This window comes from Aethalodelphis obliquidens, unplaced genomic scaffold, assembly GCF_003676395.1.
Source record: "Aethalodelphis obliquidens isolate GAN/ISIS:26980383/991018 unplaced genomic scaffold, ASM367639v1 scaffold2, whole genome shotgun sequence".
Classification (NCBI taxonomy): domain Eukaryota; kingdom Metazoa; phylum Chordata; class Mammalia; order Artiodactyla; family Delphinidae; genus Aethalodelphis; species Aethalodelphis obliquidens.
Window position 1 is genome coordinate 65226784 of NW_020837946.1, and position 16334 is coordinate 65243117.

General features: G+C 34.8%; 1 protein-coding gene across 1 annotated transcript in view; it reads left to right on the forward strand.

Moving 5' to 3' along the window:
• The window catches only part of SCN9A (sodium voltage-gated channel alpha subunit 9), a 157874-nt gene that overhangs the window by 58089 nt on the left and 83451 nt on the right, over window positions 1-16334 (forward strand). The window contains exons 2-6 of the mRNA XM_027129270.1: window positions 7804-8111; window positions 12990-13108; window positions 13459-13548; window positions 14114-14242; window positions 15688-15779. Coding sequence (XP_026985071.1) covers window positions 7854-8111; window positions 12990-13108; window positions 13459-13548; window positions 14114-14242; window positions 15688-15779 — 688 coding nt within the window. The 5' untranslated portion in view covers window positions 7804-7853. The remainder of the gene's footprint in view (window positions 1-7803; window positions 8112-12989; window positions 13109-13458; window positions 13549-14113; window positions 14243-15687; window positions 15780-16334) is intronic.

The following is a 16334-nucleotide window of genomic DNA, read 5'->3' on the forward strand; positions in this document are numbered from 1 at the left end:
CAAATTTGAAGAGAAACTGGAGAAACTTATGTAAAATGAAAAAAAATTTTTAAAGTGTGTACATTGCTAAATATTTAGCATTCATAAATTAATACATACCTTGAGTTCTTAAGCTGATAAACATGTTTCTGTTAATATCTTTGTCTTCTGTTTTTGCAGCGCTGTCATTTATTCCTAAAAGTTGAAAGATCAGCTTTTTTTAAATTGAGGAATAATTGACATATAACATTATATTAATTTCAGGTGTACAACATAATAATTTGATATTTGGGGTTCTTGTCTTAATAGAGATGAAGTAATAGGACATGAATGATGCTTAAAATGTTGAGAATTAATAAAAATTAATATGGTGAAGAACTTGCTTTGTTTTTTTTGTTGTCGGAAGGGAGCTAAGGGACCAAGGGTATTTTTGTTAGTCTCTCTCCCTTTTACCCTATTACACTCTCCTTTCCTGTTCAGTTTATCATCTTCCTTCTCTCGTTCAACCTTTTTCGTTTCCTCCTTTTTTCCCCTCATTCCAAATCTTCTTTCTTTAACTGAGCATAATATAGATTCAGAGTTCAAAAAATGTGTTGTTTTTATTGAATGGAATTTATGTTTATCTTTTGAGTTTTAAAATGGAGACTTCAAACTGTCATATTTTACATTCCTACTACATACTCTTCAAATAAAACAAAATCCAAAAACTTTTGTGTGCTTTTAATTGCATTTGATTTATCTTATTGAATAATAAAACCTGGTCATTAATTTATATGTATTCATCTGCTGTTTTTGATTTAGTGCATTTGTTGCTTTAAAAATGGTTCTTAAAAGGGGAATCACATCAATATTTTATGCTTTTTTAAAGTAGATAAACTTAAACCCTCCCTCAAAAATTTTATTTCAGCATTACTTGGATAAGCCCTGGCAGCTGTAGTTTTTAAGTTATGCAGATGATTCTTTTATACACCCAGGTTGGGAACCAAAACAGAGTATACCTTCATTCTGACATACATTTTTTGGCAGCAATAGGGAAAAATGACACTTAGCTGCCTTTTTTTTTTTTTTTTTTTTTGGCTGCATTGGGTCTTTGTTGCTGTGTGCGGGCTGTCTCTAGTTGCAGCGAGAGGGGGCTACTCTTCGTTGTGGCACGTGGGCTTCTCATTGCGGTGGCTTCTCTTGTTGTGGAGCACGGGCTGTAGGCGTGCGGGCTTCAGTAGTTGTGGCACGCGGGCTCAGTAGTTGTGGTGCGTGGGCTCTAGAGTGCAGGCTCAGTAGTTGTGGCTTCAGGGCTTAGCTGCTCTGCAGCATGTGGGATCTTCCTGGACCAGGGATCGAAGCCGGGTCCCTTGCATTGGCAGGCGGACTCTTAACCACTGCGCCACCAGGGAAGTCCTTAGCCACCTTTTTACTGTTACCTAAGTGAAAAGAGCTTTTAAAATAGTAGTATTTAAGAAAATAGTAGGGAATAAGACTCATTAATTTTATAATATGGGTTCTTGATATTGTTTAACATGATGCCAGTATCCATACCTAGTTATGGAAGAATTGGTGTGAGATTCAGTGAAAATTGATACCATTGGAAATCATACATTCAGCAAGCCAACCATAGGTGGCACCTAATAAAGCTTTCTGTATTCATCTAAGCAAAGAAAGTAGAAGAGACATTCCTTACCCTGTGGGAGTTTGCAGTGTGACACATTGGTCCCTTGAAAGGAAGATATTAATAAAATAAATTTCAGATTGTCTCCAATTTACCCTAAAGAGAACAAAACAATGGATCTAATATGTGGATTTTTTTCAAAATCTTGTCTTTCTTATTGGAATTCTAAATTTTCACTAGAATCGACCTTTTTAATTGAACCTCTTTTGTATTTTCAGCCTGATGACTCTTGATTAATTTTCTTCTATCTTTTTAAAATTATTATTTTCTGTTTTCCGTTTGCTGCTCCCTCTTTTGGAAGCTCAAATGAGACTGATGTTGGGACTCCCTGGATTATTCTATATCTCCTGAATTTTATTTTGAGCTTTCCTTTGCTCTTTTGCACTACTTTTTAGGAGAATTTTTTGACACAAATCCGAAGTATAGAACTCCATTAATTTTTACATATGTACGTACCCATGTGACCATCACACAGATCAAGATACAGAACATTTCCACACCTTAGAATGCTCACTTATGCCCCTTCCTGGTAAACTACCCTTGAAAGGTAACTAAAATTCTGACTTCTAGTTCTTTTCAGCAAACATTCTATTGAAATTTTTATTTTGACCATCATGCCTCTTATTTGTTGTTTTGATACCTCTTTTTTTTTTTTTTTTTTGTAGCCTATTCTTTTCTGTAATAGATTCTCTATCCTCTCAGGTTTCTCTGGAAATACTAATTTTAAACTCTTAATATGCCCCTATGTTTGCTTTTTCCTTTCTTCTAGAGTTAGGAGTTTGGTCTGTTCGTCTTAGTCCTTCAGTTTCATGTTTGGTAGTCTTTGATTACCAATTTATCCTTAATTATCTATTAATAGTTATAAATGAAAGGTTATGCTGTTGTTGGTCAGGATTTCTCCTGCCTTTATGTAGGCCTGTTTTCCAAACAAATACTCCCTTGAAAGAGAGGGATGACGGCAAGCTCTCTGTGTGTGTCTGGTGTGTTGATAGGCTGGCTTCCGTTTAGGATGTATGGGCAAGAAGAAGAGTCCACCTTTCCCCAGTCTCCACTCTGCTTTCAGCTAAAATGGAAATGGACACCCTAGGGGTCTTATCTCAGTTAATTCAGAGATTAACTTTTTGCTTTTAGCCTGGGGATAAATTCTGCTGCTTTATACTTGAATATAGAGGGAGTAGTGGGAAATGTGACCCGAAAGTTGTTAAATCGACAATCCCTGGGCTAGTCAGCTTGTTTTCTGACATACTTGCCCTGTGTGCCAACTCTGTGACTTCTGTGCTGGGAAGAAGTGTTTCTTTCTCTGTTCTGACATTCTCAGATGAGTGTTTTAGGCTGTGCCTTCTGCTCTGATCTCTTCACTGGGGTAACCCCATCTGCTATCTCTTCTTCAGATTTGTGAAAGCTGTTTAGTGTCTTTTTTGGTGTTCAATGATGTCATGAAACTGTTCCCTACTGTGCATCTTTGTTTTCAGTGCAGTGGGAATTTGGAAGCCAAGGGGTGGTAAACACATGGGTCAAGACCATTGTCATGAACTGGAAGCTGACATTGCTTTGACTGGAAAAGATGTATGAGATAAAAATAGGTAGATGATAGACAGAGAGAGAGAGAGAGAAATGCATACATACATAGATAATAGCTAGAAAATAAGAGTTCAGAATATTTTCATACCTATTAGAAATGTAAGAAATCCTAGATACAAGGATAATACCTTCAGTTTTTATTTTCAGAAGTTAAGTATCTTCTATTATGAGATTAGTGGTAGGTCGGCAAAATAGTCATGAGAACGCAAAAATATTGTCTTCATGTGCAATATTGTGATATTACTCTGAAGAAGATGCAGTCATAGTGATATAAATAAGTGGAAACATAGTAATTTTCAGAATTGTAAACTAAACGTGGAAAGAATAAACAGAGGCTGATTTCATTAAATATATTAAATCCGGTCAAATAAATTTAAGTGCTTCTTTTTAAAGTACCTTTTTTTGGATAAAAAAGCATGACATTTTTATTGTTAAAATTTGAAAAATAAGTATAAATAAATTAATAAAAATAACTCATAAGCCCTCAGCTAGGAATGACCTTCATTAAATATATAGTGTATTTAATTTCAGAGTTCCTTTCTATACATTTTTAAAAATTAAGATGAATATAAATATATGTGTACATGTACCCTGTATTCTATTAATTATCCTTTATAAGATTTTAAAAATTTATTAAATAGTCTTTAAAAGCACTCTTGAAATGCCACTCAGTTTTTCATTGTATGTTTATTTTCATTTAATGAAACCCTAACTGTTAGACTTTTGGATTGATTACAATTTTTCAATATTATAAAAACATTGCAGTAAACATCTTCATAAATGTTTGAGGACATCTGAGATTATTGCTTTTGGTTACATTCCTAGAAGGGAGGTTATTTGGCCATAAAAATGAATCAACATATTTGAGGCTTTTGATAGATATTGCAAAATTACCCTCAAAATTTGGTACACATTATTTTTTCCCATCATCCCGACAGGAGGCAGTGATCTCCCCTCTACCTTCCAAACTAGAGGATGATTATGGAATCTGACCAGAGTCTCTTCAACTTAACTTTTCAAGGCCCTGATGTTAAGCAGGTGCTTAGTGTCTTCCTTCAATTTAGCCTGAGGAAAATATGTCCCAGTGGTACCACTGACTTGAATCACCCACCATCCCTGCTATTTCCATATACTATAGTTACTCAGAAACTGTATATTGAGAATGTGCATGAGCAAGGAGAAGAAAAAGAGGGGAAAAGAGAATAAGAATATTGAAAGAGTGGAGCTGGTGACTGGACATCTGAGTTCATGACATCTACTTACCTGGATTTCTGTCAAATAATTCTTGAAAGAGGTGACACCTTCATTTGAATGTAAGATGTACAAAAATACCAGTTCTTCAGCCATCTCTTCCCGCAGGAGACCATGTATGTGTACACTGCAAGTCAGTTGACACAAGTAACCCCTCCTCGCCTTTGTGATTTCCAAAAGTGTTGAGGAATCTCCTAAGCCCAAGTGGCAACTACACTCACCGCCTTGCTTCTCAGATTGATTTGTGACCACAGTTTTAAAACCTGTACCAGGCTTGGCCTTCAAGGGCTAGAACTAAACCTTAGCTTCTCCTGAATTAATCTTACACCAAGAGCAAGCCCATGTTTATACTGAGACTACAGAGACTTATACAGTGAATGGTGTTGAGTATGTGCATTTGTTTCCATTTTCCTAAACCTCTCTTCTCAGCTCAGGGCAATTTTCACAGATTGCATGATTCAATTTTTTTAGAACGCATTTATAATAATTTTATTAAGGTGTAGCTCACATACCATAAAAATCATCCTTTAAAGTGTAAAGTCAGTAGTTTATAGCATATTCACAGAGTTGTGCAATCATTGCCATTATCTAATTTTAGAACTTTTTATCACCTCCCCAAGAAACTTTATTCCTATTAACCATTAACCCCATAACCATTAATGGTCTCTCCTCACTACCCCCTCCCCCCAGCGTCTGGCAATAGCAATGTACTTTTTGTCTCTGAGGGTATGCCTGTTCTGGGCATTTCATACAGATGGAATCATCCAGTATGTGACCTTTTGGGTCTGGCCACCTTCACGGGGTTTTCAGAGTTCATCCATGTTGTAACATGTATCTGTATTTTATTTATTTTTATTGTCGTATTCCGTTGTGTGGATACGCCCCATTTTATCAGTCGACAGACATTTGGATTGTTTCCACTTTTTGGCTATTAAGAGTAATGCTGCTATGAACACTCAGGTACAAGTTTGGCGGGGACATGTTTTCAATTCTATTGAGTACTTACCTAGTAGTGGAATGCTGAGTCATGATTCATTCTTTCATGAGTCACTCTATCCTGCTTTTGAATGTGCACATGCAGTGTCCCTTATTTTTCACTACATTCTTCAAAATTCTTCTCAACTTTCGTTTCCATCAAAATATATACCTCTTCTTACTGGTTTGAATTTATAGAAATAACAGAATAAATAATCTTAGTCAAATACTTTAAAACCCAGGGCAAACCAGCAGACACATAGTCAATTAACTATATGAATTTTGTTCAAAAGCAACAATTTTAGCTGCTTGTGGCCAGCAGAATGGACTGACTTTGCTCTTCTTTTTCATAATTATAAAATTCCATAATTCTGAACCCATAGGTAGAGATGTGTTCTTATTTCCAAATATGCCATTGCATGGCTTTCAGCAAATTTTCTCCCATGAACTATTGCTATATATCTACTATTTATAAGATGTTTTGAGTTCTCCATGTTTGGAGAGGCTCCTAAAAGAGTCCTGGAATTTATGTCAGTAATGTTTGAAATTTTGTACTTAAATCGCAGGAACTCGCCACTTCCTATTACCTATGGTACCCTCTCTCCTGGCACATGCCTATATCTCTTTCTCTGTGTCTACATCAGGGTATAAAGGAAGGCTGTGAGTTATTTAAGCTGATTGTATTCTCCTGTAGTATGGCCAAATCAGGCTTGTCTTTGCTATATGATTTGGTATGATTGGTATTCCTTTTTAGAATGTAAGGTCCTTAATGACAAAAACTGTGTTTTCTCCTTACTCTCACAGCTTTAAATATCTGATATAGGAACATGCCCAGATTAACTATTTGGTAAAAACATTTTAAATGAATATGGGTTAGCAGATTTAAAAAGAAATATGTTGATACATACCATGGCAAAAACCAGACTCATTTATGTGATAAAAACATAAAAATGCATTTTTTCAGAAAAGCTAAATTTGCATTATAATCCTTTCTATAATTTTACATTGCAAAATGAGTTTCTGTTGTTTTTAAGCTGGTTTTCCACCTTAAAAAAATACATAGATTTCTGATAAGGGTTATTCTTATACCATACCCAAATAACTAAGGGGAAAAGTCATCCATTTTGCTCTAAACATAATTGAAGTAAATTTTGTTTGACATGGGAATAGGAGAAATCTGTTAAAGAATAATTAGTTTCAGCTTCTTTTCACTACTTTTTCTGAATCTGTATAACCTGTGTTGTCACTATTGTGATTTGCTTAATTTTTATGTTTCGCATTGGAAAATAAAAGAACAGACCGTGGCTTCTCTTAGCTTATCCTCCCTCTGTGTGTCATGATATCACTTAATATACAACCTTTCAAGTTGTTCACAGTGGGTTGACATACTAGAAGTTGGTGTGTCCCAACTCTCAGGCAATCCTAATGCAGAAGGACTCATTTTTATTTTCCAGTGGAGGAATTATGAAGTTATCTTGACTCATTGAAATAATAAATCTCTTATTTTTAAAATAGGAAGTTATTTTTTATGCTCTTTTATTTAGAACATTCCAAAATAATAATATATAGAAGTTTGCATTTTTTATTTTGTATTTTTCTTTCCTGTAGTTCTTGTAATATTTTGTATACACATGTAAGTTAATTAGGGAAGTCATAATTTGAATGCCTATTATAGTGTTTTCACTTTTTAAATTGAATCTATCCCAAACCTTTCCCAAATTCCTTTTATCGTCTTTGTTCTTCTGAAACATTTGCCTAAATTGTTTTTAATTCAAAATGGAAATATATTTTTTTCTGATTCATAAAGGTATATGTATTTATTGTAAGAAAATCTAAATGTGTAAAATAGAGTAAAACAATCTTCCACCACCTCACTTCACAGAGATGAGTTTCCTCAAGAAAGAGAAGCAGAGGGTGTGAGTATATTAATGAGATGTCAGACAGAAGAGGATCAGGTGACGAGAGAGGCAAGAAGGGAACCTGGAGAGTGGTGCTGTCAGAAGCACTGTCATAAAGATTTTTAAACAAGGAAAGTTGAATTGAATTGCACTAAGAGTAAATACAGATGAAAAATAAAGGGAATTAAACATATTTTTCATTAAGTTATCACTTTAAGATCTGTGAAGTGTTAAGTTCAAATTCTTAAATAAAGATCATTAGAGAACATGGAAAATAAGTCATGTACGTAGTAGTCACTTAATAAGTGCTCATTCAACATGATGATAATTCTGTGAACACAGTGCTTCTTGTAGTTGAAACCAAAATCTGTTTTATTATTACTATTACTATTATTATTTTTTTCAAGTGCTGTCCCTGGCTGGCAACCACTTAAGGCTTTGTTTGTTTCTACTTAGGCCTCTTATGTAAGGAGCTGAAGGGGAAATAAAATATACAGGATGAAAAGATGGCAATGTTGCCTCCCCCAGGACCTCAGAGCTTTGTCTACTTCACAAAACAGTCTCTTGCCCTCATTGAACAACGTATTGCTGAAGGAAAAACAAAGGAACCCAAAGAAGAAAAGAAAGACGACGACGAAGAAGGGCCAAAGCCAAGCAGTGACTTGGAAGCCGGCAAACAGCTGCCCTTCATCTATGGGGACATCCCTCAGGGCATGGTTTCGGAGCCCCTGGAGGACCTGGACCCTTACTATGCAGACAAAAAAGTGAGTTTATTGTGCCTGCAATGGCGTGGTCTCTGTTTACCTCTTTTGTACAGAAAGATATTTTAAATTGAGATTAAGTGGAATTTGGTGAAAAGCCACGTCATGACAAAAATGTTTAGTTAAATACATATGTAGGCTCTTTCAGAATATGTACTTTTACTAATTTTTCATCAAAACTGGTTCTGTCACTGGCATACTATTTTGATTTTTTTAAATTTAATAGCGTTTCGTATAATGTTCTGCCTTTTGGAACATAACATAAGTGCATCCTGGTAGGAACAAAATAATTGTCAGTTTGAGAAGTAAGACCTGGGGATATGTCCAGAATGCATTTGCACGGAGGTGACAGGTGAATCCGTGGGAATATATAAAATCACTCAACTAATAATGGGATTTAGAGAGCCACTCATTTAGGGGGTTGGAGAGAAAGAGTCTGAGATGGTCAGAGAGGCAAGAGATTATAATCAGAAAAAAAAAGGGAAGAGAGTATCTCATAAAATTATCCAGAAAGTTGAGGCTGGAGAAAGGCTATTGGAATGAACAAGGAGGATGAGTTGGTAACTTTTTGGAAGCAGTTTGTGTTAGGTGATGGAAATAAAAGCAGGATAGTGGTGGATAGCAAGTAAAAAGAGGAAGTGGGTGGCAGTCGATGCATGCTGAAAAATTTGAGAAATTTCCACCAGAAGGATGGTCACTTGAGGCAATGAATAAATTGAAAACCTTTTCAATGTAGGGTATAAATAGCACGTTTGAAAGTGGAGAAAAATTATTCTCAGAGAAAAATACAGAGGGTCGAGTAAGTAGCTAGTTGCTGATGTTAACAGACAAGGGATAAACCACAGGTCAGTTTGTATTTGCATTAGAAAAATGGAGTGAAGCCTTACTGTGTGAGCCCTGAAGGGCAAATAGGAGGATGAATTTGAGTCCTGATATGTTGATGTAAAGGTAGGCACATCTGAGGAAATGCATGTTAAATCATATCAATATTTTCCATACTACAGGAATGGAAATTGTCCTTTGAGAGTCAATCTTGAGAGCAGCAGAGCTGAGAAGGTGTTGATTGCATTAAGGAAAGGGGAGAGTTTGAAACAACTGCTATAATGGTTATTCTACCAAGAAAATGAGAAGGGGATTACAGTCATTTCTGAGACAGTAGCAGATACAACCAGATTGAACTTGACAAAGAGGAGACAGTAAAGGATTAGATCAGCAGGTTCCATAACTTTCTCCAACAATGCTTTGCTGCATGGCAACTGCAGAGTTATCTTTAAGAGGTCAAGAAAGGCAGGATAAAGTCCATTAAAAAAAACTATTTTGACTTAAGATGTAAATAAAAGAGATTATTTATTGATAACACATCTAGCAAATAAAATAAAGGGCACTGAAATGTCTTAAGAAATAGAAAATGTGATGAAGTTAATTTTGATGGTAGAAACACATCTTCTTTGGCATAGTTGCTCTGAATAGCAATATGTAATATTTTGCTTCACATTAAAGCCAGCATCTCAGCAAGCTGACAGCACAGAAGGAGAAAACAGAATACCTGAGAAGGCTTTGAGATACTACCCAGCATTCCAATTAACCAATCAGTATTCTGACACAGGAAGGAAGAATGTTAACATGAATTCAGGATCTCTGCGTCAGGCACTAGACTTTTTATACAAATTAACACACATATTTACTATAACTTGGTAAGAGAGGAAGTAACAAAGGACCTGGGGAAAATAAGTAACTTACAAAATGCTACATGCTAGTAAGTTTTGTCACAAATTTTTTAGTTCAAGTTGATTTGACTCCCTACTGAAATATTCTGTTGTGTAACATCTCTTAGTTTAATTTCTGTTGTATAGCAATCACCATGCTCACAGCTTTACAAAAATGAATGGAAGAATGAATGGGTAAATAATGAAACCGGCAATATAGAAAGTACTTTCTCATTTTACTTACTACTTCATCCTGAAAAATGCCTGGCTCTTCATGGATACCTCCTGCATTTCCCATTTCTCAAGGGGGCCTGGATGTTACTTAACCAGGAACCCCTGAAGGAGGAAAGGAATCTTTCTGAAATAAATCCCAATTCAGAGATACAAACTAATATTGGCTTAAAGTGACTTGGGAGGTAAGGAGAAAATGTTTGTATTTGGATGGAGGATTAATGAATGGAATCATTTTAGGTATGTGGTAGACAACTTTAATGGAGAATATTTAGGGGTGGGACTCCAATCCCTCACCTTGGCCCCAGCTCCTTTCAAATATGACGCCAACCACATTAAAAGCCTAACGCACATCTGCATCAGTGTACTTGGGTAGAGCTAGGTCAAACGAAGTGATCTATTTTTCACAGTCCTCTATTAACAGATGAATAAATACCCACAGGGATTACCGAGTCTTTTTATTTTAATTTTTTGGTTTCGAGCTTTAAATGATCAGCTTTTTGTGCCATGTCCTAGCCCTTCAATCATTCTTGATTAAAGTAGTTTTGACTTCCACTTGCAACTTCAGGATTGACTTCTGTGTGGATTGATTCCTTAATGTTTCGGGTTATTCACACTTATTGACAGAACTTTATTTCTGCTACATTATAATCACTGCTTGGATTAAAAATCTAAATGACTCCTGATTTGACCTGGGTTCAGATTTTAACCTATATTTGAGTGTAATTATCAATGCTTTGTTAAAAAAAAGGACACTTAATAAACTAATGATAGAAGTTAGGGCTTCATTTTCATGTGTGATGAATATATTAAGTGCTTCTGAAGAGTTTTATGCAGTGCCTTTATTATAGATGAAAGTTTGTGTCTTTAAGAAAGAATAAATTACCAATCACCCTCTGCTATGGGTATTAAGAGGACAGGTACAATGTCTTATTATCTTCATATCATTGGTGCCTTATATGTTGCCCAAAATATCAGCAGCTGTTCCTACCATTTACTAAGAATTTACAATACACCAGAACTTAAAAGCTTCACAGACATGAAGTGCTAGCTCTCAAGTTGTGAAATGGTAGATCAGGTATTTAGAATCCTATCTGTCCAACTCCAACGCTTATACTCTTTAAGTACCTTAATTCTCTAATTTTATGTTCAATAAATTATTAAATAAATGAGCAATATTAAAAACAATTTATTCAGACCTTGACATCTATGCATTTCCTAGTAGGATTTTAGACTTTGCTAAAGAGACTCATTCTGCTACCCAAAATTTCATAGGCATATCTGTTTTTCCCACCTGTAATTAACTCCTGCTTGTTTATAAACCTAGACAATCCTAAAGAAGTTTTTAATGAAAATGAAAATTGGGAATCTGAATTTAAAAATAGTAAACCGGTTCTTTTTTTTTTAATATCAAGGACAAGGTAACTTGATCTTGCCAAGTTGAGGCGGTAATATGATCTTCACATTGGCTCAGATGACCTCTGGTTCATGAAGTCCCCTGATTATTCTGACAGACATGTGACCACGCCCCCTCTTTACTCTCATGCTCTGCCATTTGTATTTCTCTGTATGCTACCTGTCACATCTTGCCTTGTATTAGAGTTATTGTGTTCTTATCACTTTCGTAGGAAGCTCCTTGAATGCAAAACTCATGCCTCATTTATGTTCAAATCCCTTTCATTGCCTCTTATGCCATAGTTGCTCACTGCACAATTGTAGAATATAATGGCTGAATGAATTTTAAAAAGCACAGTGTATTGAGATTTAAGAAGACAATAGTTGTACTCAAAGGTGAGATATTAATTTTAAAACTAATTTTCAATGTAAAAGTGAACTTTATGTTAAATTATGTTTAATTTACTATATATAACTGGTATAGTACAAGGGACCAGGAATATAAAAGGGCATCTGAAAATAATAGATTCTGTTTGTTTTCTTGGGGGCTCTGCCACATACAAAAGCAAGATTACCCGAAGTTACATCTCCAGTTTGGTGAAAAATATTTATTACCAAAAGCTCCCTTATAAACTTACATAAAATTCAGAATCAACAACAAAAAGACCAAATTAGTGTCTTCTAGATAACACAAGGAAGTCGTTTGCCAACCACAGAAAAATAAGACAAGGATTTGAACTTGGTCTTTCTGATATCCAAGCCAACTCCTTCGGTTGTTTTAATGTTTTGTTGTTATTGCTGTTTGTTTGTTTGGGTTTCAAATTTTTCAACTAAATACCAAAGACATGGAAACTGTCACTCATATGCAATGGTTACATAACATATTTCTTAAATGTTTGGTTCTATTCGTATTATTTTAAAAAATTGCCATGGATAGTAGCAAGCAAGTCCTTTATGTTCTTTTATTTTAGCTGTTATTGGTATTAACATCTAAAATAGGAAAATCATACTGAGTAGTAGGATTCTTTCAACTCTAATATTCCTTAAATTTATGAAAATATTTTTGAAAACTCATATTTTGGTACATTTGCTACTAAACCAGACAATAGCCAAGAAGTATTAAAATTCTCTCAGTGATATGATAAAAATCAAGGATAGCTAGTATCTATTTGGTTTGCATAAAATGCAATGTAATGAAAGAACTAAGTTGTATTTTAAAATATTTACGGTGGCCACAAGTTATTGTTACTGATTTGGGTGTTGAAGGGATATGAAAAAGTGAAAACTGTATTTTGAAAGCTCTAAATAATACATGCTCATAAATGGCTCACTTCTTACTTTACTGATGAAATGGACAATGGACTTGGAGTTCATTGGCCAACATGACGTGAAGAGCTGCATCAATGGTATTGGAACCACATTGCTTGAGTCTGATGGCAGTGTTTCTTTAATATGACCCTACCACATGGAGAGGTAAATTGCAGATATTAATCTACTACATTGAAATTTTGGAGTCTCGATTCATACTGTTTTCTTTTTACTCCTGCAGACTTTCATAGTTCTGAACAAAGGGAAAGCAATCTTCCGTTTCAATGCCACACCTGCTTTGTACATCCTCTCTCCTTTCAGTCCTCTCAGAAGAATATCTATTAAGATTTTAGTACACTCATATCCTTTTTAAAATGCTTACTTACAATGGTTCTTTAAAATGCAGTTTTTTGTTATTTTTTTTAAAATATAGATTTTAGCCCTTTTGTACCTGAAAAGACTCTGGTTTACCAATCTCAATATAATTTGGTGTAGATCTGTGAGTAGATTGGGAGAATGGCAATTTTAGTATTTTAGGAAAAATTGCTTTTGTCTGTTACTCCCTTGTTCAAAGAGATTTTTTTTAAGTCTATAGACGTGCTTAGAATTTTTTTCTAAGGAAAAATTGTTAGCATTTCAACAAATGTCTTTATCAAATACTCAAAGTTCCTACCGTGGTCTTTTATCATAATTCCTTGATTCTAAGCTACCGCATTCAGCATGCTTATCATGTGCACTATTCTGACGAATTGCATATTTATGACCATGAGTAACCCTCCAGATTGGACCAAGAATGTAGAGTAAGTGGGTTTAAGTACATTTTAATATAGTCTTAGTATGGTCATTTTTATCCTTTCCTTTTTATACCAGGAAGTTATTGCATCTATAAATATTGTGGTGTTTATCTTCCCATGTTACATAGTTGCTTTTCTTTCAATTATTTTTCTCTCCCCTACAATATTAACCTGCTAATATTAGAATAGAATAATACGTGCTACAGTCTTTTCTAGAAAAAAGACCTTATCAGATGCCCTCCTTTGTTCTTAGACATGCCACATATATCTTGTCCTTGGGTATATTTCTGATAGGAACAATGCAGGAATTTTCTAGGCAAATCTAATACCTGTGTTCTTAGTAATTTTTAAATACCTCTACTTTCTGAGAGTGTTTCTGATATGTACATTTTAAGATTTTCTGGAAGGACCTTTACTGTAGTTTATTCTAATAGTTAGAATGGGTCCATAAACCAACAGCCATACTCCAACAGATGCCTTCCTTTGGTTGATCAGAAAAAATTAATTATAAAGATTCACATGGTATTGTATTCTTTTCACACTTAATATCCCAATGGATTCTTGTGCCTAGGTACACTTTTACTGGAATCTATACTTTTGAATCACTTGTAAAAATCCTTGCAAGAGGCTTCTGTGTAGGAGAATTCACTTTCCTTCGTGACCCTTGGAACTGGCTTGATTTTATTGTCATTGTTTTTGCGTAAGTACTTTCAGTTTTTTGAAATGCCAAACTCATGAAAGTCTCAGACAGCACAGTATTCCAGTAAGAACAGACTTTTGGGGTTTGACTTTTCCTGCATATAATGGTTGCATTTAAAGGATACTGTATGGAAGTTAGTCATCAAAAAAATATTAATATTTTTTCAGATAGAGCATTTTCTACTCAAAAATGTGTGACCTCATTAAGATAGATGGTCTTCCTCCATGCTCAGTACTTGGATAGATAATATATGTAGTGCCAGTTAGGGTCACACTTTTTCCAAGTTCTTATTTAAAATCTGGTAAAACCTATAAGAAAAAACTCAGGCATTTATTATAAGTACGGTGCTCTTTTTTTAAATTAACCTATATTATTCAAAAGCTAATAAGTATATTAAAATATAGAAATAAATCTTTTTATAAGGGCTGTCACTGCATACTAAACCTAACATCAATGCATTGTGTATGCATTACATAGGCATCCACGGTTTATTTTCAAGGGAAAAGTATCACATTAAGATATAATTTTAATTTATTCATATTGCTGCTCTTTTCCTAAATATATTTGTCAGAAACACTTCTTTATTTTTTAAATCTCAAACCTATATACAGTATTTTCCCTCTGTCATTTTGAATTGTAAAAGTAATACGTGTTCATTGGAGGGATTTAGACAATACAGAAGGGTCTTGGGATTTCTAGTCTCCAATTCCCGCACACGTGCCCCACCTCTGTCCTTCAGGCTGGCTCTTTTTGTGGTCATATAAGACTGCTGTAGTGCCACCCACCACCTGCTAAGACAACACTGTGTCAAAGAAGGCTGCATCTTCTCAGGGGTCTCCTTTTTTAAATTTATGTGCCATAAACTTTACCATTTTTAAAGTATAAAATTCAGTGTTTTGTAGTATGTTCACAAAGTTGTGCAACCATCATCACTTTCTAATTCCAGAATATTTTTGTCACCCCAGAGAGCAGTCACTTCCATTCCCTTCTCCCCCCGCCGCCAGTCCCTGGAAACCACTCAACTGTGTTCTGTCTCTGTGGATTTGCCTATTCTAGACATTTCACATGAATGGAATCATACAATATATGACCTTTTTGTGTCTGGCTTCTTTGAATTAGCATACAGTTGTCTAGGTTTGCTGTTGGTATTTTATAGAATATTAAATATCTATATTACCATAATATTGAAGTTTAGTAATTGAAGCATTTAATTGTTTAGTTAGGCATTTATGTGTATGAACCCATTTTAATAATACGTTTGTATTTTGCTCACATCAAATGACTCAAATCAAATCAAATTAAATTAGTAATGATAGAAGCAAAAGACTTGCAGAACTGTAAATTTAAATAAGAGGTTCCAAGCGTAGGAAACACCTTGACTAAAGGCACAGGTAAGTATCATAGACTCTATCTAAATTCTGAATAACTCTGATTTAATTCTACAGGTATTTAACAGAATTTGTAAATCTAGGCAATGTTTCAGCTCTTCGAACTTTCAGAGTGTTGAGAGCTTTGAAAACTATTTCTGTAATCCCAGGTAAGAAGTAATTGGTGTGAAGCATTAGGCCACTCATAACTCCAACTATTTTGGGAGTTGTTCTTTGTTTGTGTGTGTGTGTTGTTACCGTGTTTGTGTATAAACTCCCCTATTACAGATATGTGACAGAGTTTGTGGACCTGGGCAATGTCTCAGCGTTGAGAACATTCAGAGTTCTCCGAGCTTTGAAAACAATTTCAGTCATTCCAGGTGAGAGTGGGGTTAAACACCGGGGCTGACTTTGATCTTTTGAAGGAAAAACAAGAAAAACTTCTCTTACGCAATTTTAATTACATTTGATCTCTTATGTTTTTCACAATCGTTATTAAAAGTCAGCCTTTGAGTTTAATCAGTTGCATGAGTCTTAGGCGATGAAGATGGCCATTTGGTTCACATCTCAACTTGAAATTTTCCCTCCTGTCTAACAGTTCATTTTCCATTTTGCTTATCCAGGAATGAAAATTTCAATTTGTTTTATTGCTTTTCATATGGTTAAGAAAAGAGATACAAAATATCAGCATGGGGAGGATTGCATGACATAATGTTTTTTTCTTT